The sequence below is a fragment of the Blennius ocellaris genome, assembly GCF_963422515.1.
Source record: "Blennius ocellaris genome assembly, chromosome: 1".
NCBI lineage: Eukaryota > Metazoa > Chordata > Actinopteri > Blenniiformes > Blenniidae > Blennius > Blennius ocellaris.
The window spans coordinates 943,989-960,513 of NC_137650.1; the positions used below are offsets into that span (position 1 = coordinate 943,989).

General features: G+C 47.5%; 1 protein-coding gene across 2 annotated transcripts in view; it reads right to left on the reverse strand.

Moving 5' to 3' along the window:
• LOC308132966 (kinesin-like protein KIF13B) overlaps positions 1 to 11,077 on the reverse strand; it is a 76,724-nt gene extending 65,647 nt beyond the window's left edge. For both annotated transcript variants that reach the window (XM_080500200.1, XM_080500199.1), the window contains exons 1-2: positions 10,530 to 11,077; positions 1,954 to 2,047 (exon numbers count right to left, since the gene is read on the reverse strand). In XM_080500200.1, the coding sequence (XP_080356326.1) occupies positions 1,954 to 2,047; positions 10,530 to 10,599 (164 nt within the window). In that variant the 5' untranslated portion in view covers positions 10,600 to 11,077. The remainder of the gene's footprint in view (positions 1 to 1,953; positions 2,048 to 10,529) is intronic.
• Between the last annotated feature and the right edge of the window lie 5,448 nt (positions 11,078 to 16,525).

Sequence of the window (16,525 nt, forward strand, 5' to 3'; positions counted from 1 at the left end):
TGCTTGTGGAACAGTGGGGTCATGATACAAAAACTGCAATTTCTTAAAATTAATGAAAAAATAAATAAAAATACAAATGGTCTCATGTCACAAACATGTTTTCTGAGGAATACCTGGAATATGAAAATATTGCAACTCTTTGTTTTAAACATTTTGAAGAACAACAACCCAGTATATTGCCAAAATGCATTGATTTGAACTGGGGTCATTTTTGACCCCACGTGTGGAAGAGTGTAGGTACTGGTAGGTTGTGCATCCAAGGGTTAAGACTGCTCTCGTCTGCTTGGAAGGATGTCGGGACCGCTCCGATCTCAAATCGAGGATATTCAACACGTTGGATTGTTTTGGCCCGAGTTCTCACCGTGTGGTTTCCCCCGAGGGGAAGACGCAACGAGCCCGTTGACTGTGACGCGGAGCCAATCAGAAAGCCAGGTGACGTAGTGACGAGGAAACGCCGGACTGGACGCAGATAGAGAATCCAAATATCAAAACAGCAGTCACGACGAAGTGACGCGTCTTCTGTTTAAAATGTGTATTTCGGATAAAAACACACCACAAACGATCGCCATTGCATCCTGTTCGTCCGCCAGGTTTGTTGACTCTGGAATCGCGTTTGATCTCAAGAGGTTTGGCGGCGTGTGGTGTGTTAATGTAGCGAGTGGCTGCACACCACACAGTGTACGACCACAACTGTTAAACCTGTGATTATTTCTCACCATGTGTGCGTCTCTCAGGTCTGGAAAATCTGTCCACCATTTTATAATTCTGCCGTGTGAACCGGGTTTTAGGGTGGTCCAAAATATAGGCAAAATATAAAGCTACTAATATTGCAGACAGTATCTCCCCCCCTCCCCCAAATGTATTCTGTTTGCCATTCTGATGAGATGTGGAACATTGCAGCTCAATATCTATAGATTTAGAGGCAGCTCATCACTCAAGAAGTTTGATATATTTTCACATAATATTATAGTTATAAACTCACACAAATGTGTTCTGTAAATGTTGCAAATACACTGTATAGTCAGAATCCACAGCAGTTTGATTACAAAAGTATGCAATATTTTGGTAAAGAGAATTAATTGAAGACAATAAAGGAGTGTTGTTCACTGAAATGAATAATCTGCCACATGTTTCCTCAGTAAGCTCTTATGATGAGCTGTTTCTTTAGTCAATTTAATGTTTTTTTGCAATTAAAATCACCCAAAATATGGCAGAATTTCAAAATGTAAAAGACCCACCTCTAAATATATTCATCTGAAAAATATTCTAAGATGTTCATTTGAATGGTAAAAGGAGTAGAATTAAGGGATCCCATCAATGATTTGTTGAGTTCAATGTTTTTGGCCACCCTCCCACACATTTATGAAACTGTGTTCACACTACTGAAGTCTCCTCAGCTCTTTTACATGTCTGAGCAACTTGGTGGAGCTGAAGGAAGCCCTTCCACTTCTCCACAAACCTTCCCATCCTGCCTTCACATAAACTGTTGTCATGTGTCTGGAGTCAGTCAGCAGGAGAACTGTGGGTAAACACTGACAATCAAAGTGGTACAAGCAGAGTGATGAAAAGTGAAATTAAAATGTGTCTGCACAGAATCACATATGCAGACAGACTAAGTGTGAAAGAAGCAGTAAGAGTCAGTAGGGAGGGCTTTTAAACTGTTGAAGGAAACAAAGAGTTATTATATCTTCAGTCAGAGCTCACTGGATCCTCCTACTGTGGCTTTCCTTAGTTTACACCAGTCTGCTGTCATCCAGCCAAATCAAAAACAACCAAAAATTGCAAACAACAACTGTAATGGATAAAGTAAAATACTTCTTCCAACCTGGACAAGAACAATACAAACTGTGTGCTGCCAGACAAAACTACATGAACAAAGAATTTCAGCAGCTGGATGAGTTGTGTGAAAGGATCAACGTGAGCAGTGGACTGGAACTTGGCCCCAGTGTTTACCTGGAATCTGTTTTTCCGAGGTTGGTGCCGGCAGGGTGGAGGATGGTCTGATTCTTCACCATTTCCACAACACATTTAGTGTTCAGCTCCTTTTCTGTGGATCAGACGACAGAACAGTGTTATGGCCACAGCTCAGTGACAGGTCAACAGAACAAGAAACAACGCTTGAGATGGTCGGATTCCTGCGTTGATCATTTTCTGAGGAACATCTAGTCAAAGCCCTGAGCCGTTCTTGGAGGTGGCACACTGGTTCAGCAATTGCTCTGACACACACCAAAGAAGGTCCCATTGTGTCCCCAACATGTTTGTGTCACACTCAACACTCTGGCTGATCTATTAGTCAACCCGCATCAGGTCTGGTCCTCCTGCTCCACTCATTCAGGGGTTAAAGGTACAACGCTACGTCACGAGAGCTGCAACCCCTCCTCCGGCCCTGACAGGAGTCTGGAGGAAATGCTCGTTGGTCAGATGTTCAGTCGGTGGAAACACTGTCAGAACAGATGTCTTATATGTGGTTGGTCCAGAGACGCCTGCTAACTCCAGGTCCTCCTGAGCAGAAACAACCACACAGGATATGAGCAGGGTCTCATGACACATTTCTCCTGAAGGAAAAACTGACATTATGTTGGATAAAAGCAGGTATAACATAGGGCTGAAACAACTCATCTACTTATTCTATTGAAATCAAATAGATGTCAACTGATTTAGTCGAGGATTGGTTGGTTAATAAAGAAATGTTACCGCAAGTGGCCCAGCTTTTTTTGTGTGTTCGAGGAGTCGAGGAGTTACCACAGTGTGGAAGTAATGAGTCTCTCTCTCTCTCTCTCTCTCTCTCTCTCTCTCTCTCTCTCTCTCTCTCTCTCTCTCTCTCTCTCTCTCTCTCTCTCTCTCTCTCTCTCTCTCTCTCTCTCTCTCTCTCTCTCTCTCTCTCTCTCTCTCTCTCTTCCTCCCCCTCCCTCCCCCTCCCTCCCCCTCCCTCCCTCCCTCCCCCTCCCTCCCTCCCTCCCTCCACACCCCCCTCCGGACTGAAACGGATGTGAAAAAACACCACTAGAGTGACGAGGACACTCAATGTTTACTGGGTATTTGGTTGGCATGGCGGGTTCAGGCCACACTACGTGGAACGACCCGGTCCAAACAGATGAGTACAGCTGGCTCTCACTTGGCTCCATTAACGGTGGAAAAAGAACCAGTTCTTTGGCGGTGGTCATTTAAAAACTGGCTCTGAACTTGCTCCTGGATCTTCCTGGTGAAATAGCCCTATTAGAGGAGTCACAGCCCAGCTGCGGGAGGCTGTCCACTCATTAAGGTGTTTTAACAATTAACACCTCTCACTGCACCACCATGTGTCCGCTCTGAGCTGATCCCCTTGTCCGAGGTTCGACTGTCGAGGGAGACACATATTTTAGATGGCTTTGAGCAGCTGTTCACATTTTTCCAAAATTGACCGTCCAAATGATGGCTGCCTTAAACTGCACTGAAATGGAGCTGCCGCAACTTTAACTGGCTTTAGCAGCCAAAATAGTGCCTGTGCGTCCCTGACCCCCTATCGGAGGAGGAGCTCGGGATTACCCGACCCAGAGAGTAGTAGTGAGCAGGATTCTGGTGTGAAGGTGGAGACTTGTGGTATTTGCGTAAATTAAAAAAAAAGAAAGAAAGAAAATAAAGCAATTTTATGGAGAGGCAGTAACGATTTAGGAATGGTGTCCCGCAAATATTAAATGAATGTTGAGGAAACACTTCTGTTTCCTGTCAGTTCAGTGAGCCTGAGCAGATCATTGCGACAGAATGACTAAAGGACATTCTCCTGCAGCCTACAATACCCATGAGCCCCTGCTGCTGCAGCGGCACTTCCTCCTGGGTGGAGAGGAAAGACTTACGCAGCATGGCAGAAAGGATAAATGTACCCATTGTTGTTCATCTCTCATTGCTCCTTGACCAGTTCCCACTTTCCACCCCCCCCCCCACCCCACCCAAGCTACCAGTGCTGAGGTTTGGCACCGCTGCCCGGACATCAGCCGGCGCAAACGATCGGCCCGCCGTGTTGCCATCGCCTACAACTGAGGTTGCTCTGTTCTTGGAAGGCCACAGCCATGGGAACATGGAGCATTATGCAATGTTAGCAAATACTCATTCAGACTCACTCCCTTCCTGCCTTTGTCCAGCGGGCAGCCACATCACCTCTCCTCAGAACCTGGGATACCAGCTAAAAGAAGGCTGATGGCTTTTTCCAGGCCTGAATCACCACAGTGAACGGGGGAAGTGCGAGCGGGGACACGGCCCTCCCTCGTCTCCCCCAGCCTGAGATCTGCCCGGAGACGCCTCAGGAAAGCCGTTCAAACTGCAGCTCCACTCAGCCCATGTACATGTACGTCTTCATTTTCCACATTCGTCCATCGTCATGACACAACTATTCTGTTCATAAACAGTAGTGAAGCTTGAAGAAACTCTTCTTAATGGCTGATATGAAGCCACATTAAGAGTGGAAAGTTTTTCCTCCAAAGCAGAAGTGCAGTAAAGCAGTTCACATAAAACATGGGACAACATGGCAGCAGGTCTGGCTGCAGAGGCCTTTTCCTGTCGGTTCACTGCTAAATACTTGTTAGTGTCTGCAGCCAATTAAATGTGCTCATTCTTTAACTTCCTATGAATTCTGATTTTACAGGGGTCCAATAGCTTTTCAACTCTTCCACATAGTCTCATTGCTCCAGAAAAATTGTATTCAAAGTTTATTGCTTCTCCTTGATTTTCCTCCATTTGAATATGAGTTGAATTCAGAATCTGCTGTGTCTGTGTGATAGACTGGCTCCGCCCACACAGGCCCATCTTGGGAAGAGGAATAAGTGCTTCCCTCACGTGGTGCCATGTGCCAGAGCAGAGCTGCCAAATTGTCGGAGGGTCAAAGGGAGGAGCCTACCTTGATTGGGATTGGCTACCGATGGGTTAATTCGGGAAGGAATTTCCCCTCTAGGGATTAATACAGGGCTATTAAATAAATAAATAAACCCCTGATGACACTATATAGAGTTTGATTTCTTATTGGCTTGTTGTAGCAACACACTTCTTAAAAACCGAAACAGGTAAGAGAGAGAGAAGACAGACTCTCTTCACTTCTGGAGCGTCGCTTGGTATGGGGACAATTATTACTGTTGAAAAACTATTACAAAGTACATTTTGCATACTAGGAGCCCTTTAAGCACCTAACATCTTGCTTTTAATAAGGTTTTATATTGACACACTTAAATGGCCTGAAAGCAATAATTATGATGAGAAATCCTGATTGGTGAGCTCTGTGAGCAGCTGCTCATGTGTTTTCCTACATGGATGAGGCTTCCCTCTCCTGCTACTGCACAAGTTAAGGTAGAAATAAAGTCACCTTGACCAATACGAGTGTGAGATGTTGCTGTCTTGTGTACATTGACAGCTCATGCGATCCAATGGAGTCACACTTGCTGAGTAACACAGTGAGCTACATGAAACTCTGCTCAGACCAGGAAGTGGAGCAGCGTGTACAGACGTATGGTCAGAAACAATGAAAAGAAGCAAGGACACATCAAATGACTTTGGAGTGACGTTCCGGAGTGACGTTGCGGAGTGACGTTGCGGAGTGACGTTGCGGAGTGACGATACGGAGTGACGATACGGAGTGACGATACGGAGTGACGATACGGGGTGACGATACGGAGTGACGATACGGAGTGACGTTGCGGAGTGACGATACGGAGTGACGATACGGAGTGACGATACGGAGTGACGATACGGAGTGACGTTGCGGAGTGACGTTGCGGAGTGACGATACGGAGTGACGTTGCGGTGTGACGATACGGGGTGACGATACGGAGTGACGATACGGTGTGACGATACGGAGTGACGTTGCGGAGTGACGTTGCGGAGTGACGTTGCGGTGTGACGATACGGTGTGACGATACGGAGTGACGTTACGGAGTGACGATACGGAGTGACGATACGGAGTGACGTTGCGGAGTGACGTTGCGGTGTGACGATACGGAGTGACGATACGGAGTGACGATACGGAGGGACGATACGGAGTGACGTTGCGGAGTGACGATACGGAGTGACGATACGGAGTGACGATACGGAGTGACGATACGGAGTGACGATACGGAGTGACGTTGCGGAGTGACGTTGCGGAGTGACGTTGCGGAGTGACGTTGCGGTGTGACGTTGCGGTGTGACGATACGGAGTGACGTTACGGAGTGACGTTACGGAGTGACGTTACGGAGTGACGTTACGGAGTGACGTTACGGAGTGACGTTGCGGAGTGACGATACGGAGTGACGATACGGAGTGACGATACGGAGTGACGATACGGAGTGACGTTGCGGAGTGACGTTGCGGAGTGACGATACGGAGTGACGTTGCGGTGTGACGATACGGGGTGACGATACGGAGTGACGATACGGTGTGACGATACGGAGTGACGTTGCGGAGTGACGTTGCGGAGTGACGTTGCGGTGTGACGATACGGTGTGACGATACGGAGTGACGTTACGGAGTGACGATACGGAGTGACGATACGGAGTGACGATACGGAGTGACGTTGCGGAGTGACGTTGCGGTGTGACGATACGGAGTGACGATACGGAGTGACGATACGGAGGGACGATACGGAGTGACGTTGCGGAGTGACGATACGGAGTGACGATACGGAGTGACGATACGGAGTGACGATACGGAGTGACGATACGGAGTGACGTTGCGGAGTGACGTTGCGGAGTGACGTTGCGGAGTGACGTTGCGGTGTGACGTTGCGGTGTGACGATACGGAGTGACGTTACGGAGTGACGTTACGGAGTGACGTTACGGAGTGACGTTACGGAGTGACTTTATGGAGACGTTATGAAGACGTTATGAAGACGTCACTTCATAACGTCATGAAGTGACGTTACTTCATAACGTTACCTTGCGACGCTTCATGATGCTGTTTCGAGAAAAATATGTCTGTTAAAGCTGAACTGAGAACAAACACTGCTCTGTTTTCCTGATCAACAAGGAGAAAGTTTCTGTTTCACTTTCTAAAGTAACACAAACAAATCATCTTCATCACTTCCCGCTGCAGCTGATCATGTCACAAAGATTTGTGAGATTGATCCACTGACTGAATTGGAGAATACCTGATCAATCTGAATACTTGATTCAGTCTGTATGTAAACTGGACAATCTGACCTGTCAGCCTGAAACTCGCCAGTCAGACTGATAAAAAGTGAGCATGTCAGCAAACTGATATTGGGTTTGTCTGCCTTCCAGCTGGAGGTAAAACTCTGGAGCAGTGAGGGGGAGGGGACAGACTGACTCATGATCCATTCGGCCCCCTCCTCCTGGAGCACATGGGATCCCACGGCGCAAACGCCACTTGGCAGTCAACCAGGAAATGTCATCTGTGTTTTTCTGCGAGCAGCACTCAAAAATCTGAGTGATAATTAACTGAAGCATTTGACCGTGCACAACGACTTATGTGACACTGTTCCTTTGTTAACCCGGCTGTTCTCAGACCGGGAGGCAAGGGGCAGTAATGTGCACAGGAAGTGCTCCAGGGAGGACGGGGCAGTGTCAAGTCATACTACAGGAAAAATCTAAGAAATCACTATTTCATTTCATTCCAACTTTTCTAACCACCGCCAACAAAACCACTCCTGCCTGTTGGTTCTGTTGAGGCCTTAATCAAGTGAGAAAGTCTCTATCAGCAGACAAAGCAGAATGTCTGGACTCATGAACAGCAGCTCTCACACACTGACCCAGCTGTGAAACTCCTGGATGGCAGGCAGCCATCCGGCCAACGGCAGCGCTGTCCAGACATGTGCCATCCAGGCCAGCTTTCTTTTAACTGCAGCAGCTCATTCCACTAATGGCTGTTGATTTCTTACTGCCACCACATTACCCACCAAATCAAACAAAGAGTAACCCAATCAGATCAGCCTCCTGTGAACTCTGAGCTGCAGTTTGTTTATAGAACGAAACCACCTGCAGCTAATATACCTTCACATTTTGTCAGGGGTGTGCAGAGACCTTTGAAGGGGCAGGTGCTCCAATTTAGGAAAAGGGCACATGCTTCTGATTGGCTCTTTGGAACACACACTTTTTAAAAACTGAAACAAGCGAGGGAGAGAGATGACTGACTTTCTTCACTTCTGTGACATCATTCCAGGTATGGTGACGATTATTACTGTTGGAAAACCAGTAGTCAATTCTGCTTAATAAGAGCTCTTTAAAATCCTTCTCAACAAGCAGCTCCATCGTCCGTTAAAGACTGTTACACCATCTGATCCAGAACACTGGGTTTTTAACCAGTAAAATAAAGGTGAAGCTCTCGTCCCACGATGAACCGGCTCCCAGGGTCAGTAGGGAGGCTGACAGTCTCTCCTGTGAAGGCTTTCCATCTCATGAAGCCCTGGAACATTTTCTACTCCAGCTGACGGAGGTTTGGAGCAGGTGGTGTCAAACTCAGTTCCTCGAGGGCCGAAGCTCTGCACGTTCTCCACGTCTCCCTCCACTGAATGTCCTGATGGTTCATCACCACATTCAGCATAAGGCCAGATAACCAGCTGCTCCTTGCTATCAGCTGTGTGGAAGCAGAGAGACATGGAAAACATGCAGGGCTGCGGCCCTCCAGGACCGGAGTTCAACACGTGGTTTAGACTGATGGAGGTTTAGTCCGATGGAGGTTTACTGATGGAGATTAAGACTGATGGAGGTTTCAACTGACGGAAGTTTACTGATGGAGGTTTCGATTGAAGGAGGTTTACACTGATGGAGGTTAAAACTGATGGAGGTTTCGATTGAAGGAGGTTTACACTGATGGAGGTTTCAACTGATGGAAGTTTACTGATGGAGGTTTCGATTGAAGGAGGTTTACACTGATGGAGGTTAAAACTGATGGAAGTTTACTGATGGAGGTTCAGATTGTAGGAGGTTTAGATTGAAGGAGGTTTACTGATGGAGGTAAAGACTGATGGAGGTAAAGACTGATGGAGGTTTAGATTGAAGGAGGGTTACTGATGGAGGTAAAGACTGATGGAGGTCCTCCTTTCTTTTCTCCTTTCTCTCACCATGTCACTACTCCTTGTCACTAACATGTCACTAATGTTACCAAATTAATAACATGTCACTACGACATGTAACTAACGTGTAACTAATGAACCACTGACGTGCCACAAACATCCTGTGTGCCTATCATGTCACTAAAACAAAATTCACTAACGCGTCACTAATGTCACCAACACATTGCGGACACATGGTTAACATGCCACTAATATTCACTAATGTGTCACTAATTCACTGTTTCAGTAACACGTCACTAACTTGTCAATAACATGTCACTGACACGTCACTCACGTGTCACTAACATTTCAGGAAACGCATCACTAACACATGACTAACATGTCACTAATGTGTCACTAAATGTCACTAACATGTCACAAATGTCACTAACATGTCATGAACATGTCAAAAACATTCCCTAACATGTTACTAATGCGTCACTAACATGTCAGTAACATGTTACAAACACACCACAAACGTGTCACTAGCATGTCACTAACGTATCATTAATATTCACAAATATGTCCCTGTGTCAGTAATTCGTCACTAATGTGCCAATACTATATGTCACTACCATGTCAAAAACATTCAGTCACATGTCACTAACACGTCCATCATGTTTCACTAATGTCACCAGCATGCCGCTAATGCATCACTAACATGTTACTCGCTAATATGTCACTGTGTACATGTCAAAAACATGTCACTAACGCATCACAAACATGTCAACTCGTGTCACTAAAATGTCACTAACGCATCACTAACACGTCACTAACATGTTACTATCGTGTTTGACACATCAGTAACATGTCACTAATGTGTCACTAAATGTCACTAACGCCTCACTAACATGTCACTAATATTCACTAACGTATCACTAATATTCACTAATGAGTCACTAACATGTCACTGACCTGTCACTAATATTCACTAATTCATCACTAACATGTCACTAATATTCACCAATGAGTCACTAACATGTCACTAACGCCTCACTAACGTGTCACTAATATTCACTAATGAGTCACTAACATGTCACTAATATTCACCAATGAGTCACTAACATGTCATTAACGCCACACTAATATTCACTAATTCGTCATTAACATGTCACTAATATTCACTAATTCGTCACTAACATGTCACTAACATGTCACTAACGTGTCACTAAAATTCACTAATGTGTCACTAACGTGTCTCTGTACCTTCCGACTCTGAACCTTCCTGCAGGATCTACAACCAGTTCCTGATGGAGCGAAGATCTCCATCCAGCCTACAGTAGATCAGCCTGTTTGTTTCCCACCTGAGGACCGAGGGTCTGGTTCTGCAGGCTCTATATGTCTGCGGGGCCTGCTTCTGCAGGCTCTGTGACTCTAGGGTCTGGTTCTGCAGGCTCTATGTCTGCGGGGCCTGCTTCTGCAGGCTCTATGACTGTAGGGTCTGGTTCTGCAGGGCCTTATTCTGCAGCAGTGTTGTTGCAGGATGACATGCTGTGAAACGTGACTGGAGGTCTCACCTCTCCGGTTCATGGGCCGGACCCGGACAGCCACCTTGACATTTGAGTCGTCGAGGCCGGGCTCCTCCATGCTGGTTCCGTGGAAAGCGCCGCAGCGCCGGTCCGGAACCAATCAGCGGCGCAGCCCAGAAATCTTCCGCAATCCTGGAAGAGCTGCGCTAACGGTGCGTCTACCGACTAGCGGGTCCCGACTCCGTCCCACGGAGCAGCCGTGTCCTTGGAACACGAGCCTCGGGAGGTCCTCCGGGTCATCAGGCGGGCCGTCCGGAAGGAGGTGGAGCACGGACCAGACCAGACCCCTTCACACTAAGCAAACACCCGGTCCCGGCGGGCGGAAGACTCGGGCCAGCCGGACGATAACGTTTCCGAGATGAAGGAGGTGACGGGAGAAAGTCACACAGTCCTCTGGGACAATTCCAGGCGTCTGACAGTACCGAGCCGAGGCCCTGCGGACCGAGGAGGGCTCATACCGGGGCTGGCACCCTGGACCTGCGGCTATAACCGACACGGAGGCTCGGAGAAGCGGCTCCAGTCCGCCGTGAGGTTCCACCCTGTCACAGATCAGTCCAGGCGACCAGAGCTGTCCGGGGCGGGGCTTGCGCATGCGCATGGGCTCCCAGATCTGTCCTGGGCGTGGCTTGCACCCGCGCCGTCTGATGACGTTGAACCTTATGATTGGTTTGATTACATATCACGTTATTACTGGCTGCTAGCTTCCACCCGTCACAATGTATATAAGTTAGGACGCTCACGTTAGCTTTCATAGATAGCTTCGTGGAAAGCTAACTTACGCATCAGCAAAAAGTCCAGAGTTCAGTTAACCCCCACAGTGTTTATTTGAGTCCATCCTCAAATAAACACTGTGGGAGTGAATTCAACTCTGGGCTTTTCGCTGTGTGAGGTGAAAAAGACACTATGGGTGGTTTTATGCCTCTGAATGAATGCAGTGTCCTTTTTTCCAAGAGTGTCGGCTGCAGGACCTCCACTCTCAGGCTCTCTCCACTGTCAGACAGGACGTGCTTTTTCAAAATAAAATGAGACAATGAAATGTCGAAATGCTCAGATTCAGAATGCATTGTTCAACAACACAACATTAAAAGCTACTTTCTTGAGTGTAGTACAGTGTATATTGTTTTTGCCTTTTTATCTTTATAGCACATTTAGCATGAGTATTTATGCCAATAAATGATTGTATATCATACTATTTCTGAACGTATAATATAGGATCATTTATGGCCACAAATGTTCGTATAATATACAGTTGTTACGACTGTGCTTGTATTCGTGTGTGAGACACGATTATATTTTGCGCTCCAGTAGCTCCTAGGCTGGGACTTAACAACAATCAGTAATAGTATCTTCCATGCAATATTTTTGATATGAGAAAAATGCAGCAGGGCTGGTGACTTGAACAGTTTATTATTACAATGTGAAAAATTATTGGTCTATACTTCAGCATTTTAGAGTTTAACCTTTTATAAATGGCATTGTTTATTTCAAACATGCACAACATCAAATAAACAGTTCATAATAATCAAAAGATATCTCACCAAACAGAGAAAAGAAAGAAGGATAACTTATCAAATCCCACCCCCTCTCCATAAATACTGGAATGTTTTTTTGTTATTGTATAAAGGTGGGTGATATGTACAGTATCTCACAAAAGTGAGTACACCCCTCACACTTCTATAAATATTTAATTATTTATTTCTTTTGATGGGACCCTGAAGAGATGAAGCATTTCTTCAGTGTTGTCCCATCAAAAGATATGAATGTTCACAGAAATGGGAGAGTTGTACTCGCTTTTCTAAGATATCTTATGATATATTTGGCCCAAGTATGTTCATATATATCAACTTGAGGCCAGTCGGTTAAAAATGCTCTTTTTCTTAAAATGACTTATTTTACAAGCCAACATGTCATAGATATTGTTGTAAAGTGTTCTACCATGAGATACATATGGTGTACTTTCACTGTTATCATTTAAACTGTATATACTATTACTTTAATGTATATTACTCCATTTTCCATTTTATCTTTTCTTTTGTCTTATTCTGTTAGTGACCATTATTCATTAATTATTGTGCTGTTTTGGTTATTGTTCTGCTGGATCACATAGATTTACACCTGGAGGAATGTCAATAAATATACTACCTTCTCTCTGAGATGTCCACAGTACAGTTGAAGTGAAATATAAAGTACTCCATAAAGCAACAATATAAAGGAGAAAACAGAAAAAGTCCAAACAATTTTTATTGTTTTTTGTTCAGTCATCTGTGTGGCATTCAAAATATCTTTGATGATGTCTTGTGTCAACGATTTCTTTAAAAAATGTCCACATCTCCAGTATTATAGAAAACAAATTTAAATGGCTCAAAAAGTGATTAATTTTCTGACTCATCCAGGATTAATTCTTCATCTGAGACTTTGTACTGCAGACCAGCCTCGGCCTGTTCCTGCTCCTCCATGTCCAATACTGAAGGACCTGTTCCTGCTCCCTCATGTCCAGTACTGAAGGGCCTGTTCCTGCTCCTCCATGTCCAATACTGAAGGACCTGTTCCTGCTCCCTCATGTCCAGTACTGAAGGGCCTGTTCCTCCATGTCCAGTACTGAAGGGCCTGTTCCTCCATGTCCAGTACTGAAGTGCCTGTTCCTGCTCCTCCATGTCCAATACTGAAGGACCTGTTCCTGCTCCCTCATGTCCAGTACTGAAGGGCCTGTTCCTCCATGTCCAGTACTGAAGGGCCTGTTCCTACATGTCCAGTACTGAAGGGCCTGTTCCTGCTCCCTCATGTCCAGTACTGAAGGACCTGTTCCTGCTCCCTCATGTCCAGTACTGAAGGGCCTGTTCCTGCTCCCTCATGTCCAGTACTGAAGGGCCTGTTCCTGCTCCCTCATGTCCAGTACTGAAGAGCCTGTTCCTGCTCCCTCATGTCCAGTACTGAAGGACCTGTTCCTGCTCCCTCATGTCCAGTACTGAAGGGCCTGTTCCTGCTCCCTCATGTCCAGTACTGAACGGCCTGTTCCTGCTCCCTCATGTCCAGTACTGAAGGGCCTGTTCCTGCTCCCTCATGTCCAGTACTGAAGGGCCTGTTCCTCCTCCCTCATGTCCAGTACTGAAGGGTCTGTTCCTCCATGTCCAGTACTGAAGGACCTGTTCCTCCATGTCCAGTACTGAAGGGCCTGTTCCTGCTCCCTCATGTCCAGTACTGAAGGGTCTGTTCCTCCATGTCCAGTACTGAAGGACCTGTTCCTCCATGTCCAGTACTGAAGGGCCTGTTCCTCGTCCTCCATGTCCAGTACTGAAGGGCCTGTTCCTCCATGTCCAGAACTGAATGACCTGTTCCTCCATGTCTAGTACTGAAGGGCCTGTTCCTGCTCCATGTCCAGTACTAAAGGGCCTGTTCCTCCATGTCCAGTACTGAAGGACCTGTTCCTCCATGTCCAGTACTGAAGGGGCTGTTCCTCCATGTCCAGTACTGAAGGGCCTGTTCCTACATGTCCAGTACTGAAGGGGCTGTTCCTCCATGTCCAGTACTGAAGGGCCTGTTCCTACATGTCCAGTACTGAAGGGCCTGTTCCTGCTCCCTCATGTCCAGTACTGAAGGACCTGTTCCTCCATGTCCAGTACTGAAGGACCTGTTCCTCCATGTCCAGTACTGAAGGGGCTGTTCCTCCATGTCCAGTACTGAAGGGCCTGTTCCTACATGTCCAGTACTGAAGGGCCTGTTCCTGCTCCCTCATGTCCAGTACTGAAGGACCTGTTCCTGCTCCCTCATGTCCAGTACTGAAGGGCCTGTTCCTGCTCCCTCATGTCCAGTACTGAAGGGCCTGTTCCTGCTCCCTCATGTCCAGTACTGAAGGGCCTGTTCCTGCTCCCTCATGTCCAGTACTGAAGGGCCTGTTCCTGCTCCCTCATGTCCAGTACTGAAGGACCTGTTCCTGCTCCCTCATGTCCAGTACTGAAGGGCCTGTTCCTGCTCCCTCATGTCCAGTACTGAAGGGCCTGTTCCTGCTCCCTCATGTCCAGTACTGAAGGGCCTGTTCCTCCTCCCTCATGTCCAGTACTGAAGGGTCTGTTCCTCCATGTCCAGTACTGAAGGACCTGTTCCTCCATGTCCAGTACTGAAGGGCCTGTTCCTGCTCCCTCATGTCCAGTACTGAAGGGCCTGTTCCTCCTCCCTCATGTCCAGTACTGAAGGGTCTGTTCCTCCATGTCCAGTACTGAAGGACCTGTTCCTCCATGTCCAGTACTGAAGGGCCTGTTCCTCGTCCTCCATGTCCAGTACTGAAGGGCCTGTTCCTCCATGTCCAGAACTGAATGACCTGTTCCTCCATGTCTAGTACTGAAGGGCCTGTTCCTGCTCCATGTCCAGTACTAAAGGGCCTGTTCCTCCATGTCCAGTACTGAAGGACCTGTTCCTCCATGTCCAGTACTGAAGGGGCTGTTCCTCCATGTCCAGTACTGAAGGGCCTGTTCCTACATGTCCAGTACTGAAGGGGCTGTTCCTCCATGTCCAGTACTGAAGGGCCTGTTCCTACATGTCCAGTACTGAAGGGGCTGTTCCTCCATGTCCAGTACTGAAGGGCCTGTTCCTACATGTCCAGTACTGAAGGGGCTGTTCCTCCATGTCCAGTACTGAAGGGCCTGTTCCTACATGTCCAGTACTGAAGGGCCTGTTCCTGCTCCCTCATGTCCAGTACTGAAGGACCTGTTCCTCCATGTCCAGTACTGAAGGACCTGTTCCTCCATGTCCAGTACTGAAGGGGCTGTTCCTCCATGTCCAGTACTGAAGGGCCTGTTCCTACATGTCCAGTACTGAAGGGCCTGTTCCTGCTCCCTCATGTCCAGTACTGAAGGACCTGTTCCTGCTCCCTCATGTCCAGTACTGAAGGGCCTGTTCCTGCTCCCTCATGTCCAGTACTGAAGGGCCTGTTCCTGCTCCCTCATGTCCAGTACTGAAGGGCCTGTTCCTGCTCCCTCATGTCCAGTACTGAAGGGCCTGTTCCTGCTCCCTCATGTCCAGTACTGAAGGGCCTGTTCCTGCTCCCTCATGTCCAGTACTGAAGGGCCTGTTCCTGCTCCCTCATGTCCAGTACTGAAGGGCCTGTTCCTCCTCCCTCATGTCCAGTACTGAAGGGTCTGTTCCTCCATGTCCAGTACTGAAGGACCTGTTCCTCCATGTCCAGTACTGAAGGGCCTGTTCCTGCTCCCTCATGTCCAGTACTGAAGGGCCTGTTCCTCCTCCCTCATGTCCAGTACTGAAGGGTCTGTTCCTCCATGTCCAGTACTGAAGGACCTGTTCCTCCATGTCCAGTACTGAAGGGCCTGTTCCTCGTCCTCCATGTCCAGTACTGAAGGGCCTGTTCCTCCATGTCCAGAACTGAATGACCTGTTCCTCCATGTCTAGTACTGAAGGGCCTGTTCCTGCTCCATGTCCAGTACTAAAGGGCCTGTTCCTCCATGTCCAGTACTGAAGGACCTGTTCCTCCATGTCCAGTACTGAAGGGGCTGTTCCTCCATGTCCAGTACTGAAGGGCCTGTTCCTACATGTCCAGTACTGAAGGGCCTGTTCCTGCTCCCTCATGTCCAGTACTGAAGGACCTGTTCCTGCTCCCTCATGTCCAGTACTGAAGGGCCTGTTCCTGCTCCCTCATGTCCAGTACTGAAGGGCCTGTTCCTGCTCCCTCATGTCCAGTACTGAAGGGCCTGTTCCTGCTCCCTCATGTCCAGTACTGAAGGGCCTGTTCCTGCTCCCTCATGTCCAGTGCTGAAGGACCTGTTCCTGCTCCCTCATGTCCAGTACTGAAGGGCCTGTTCCTGCTCCCTCATGTCCAGTACTGAAGGGCCTGTTCCTGCTCCCTCATGTCCAGTACTGAAGGGCCTGTTCCTCCTCCCTCATGTCCAGTACTGAAGGGTCTGTTCCTCCATGTCCAGTACTGAAGGACCTGTTCCTCCATGTCCAGTACTGAAGGGCCTGTTCCTCCATGTCCA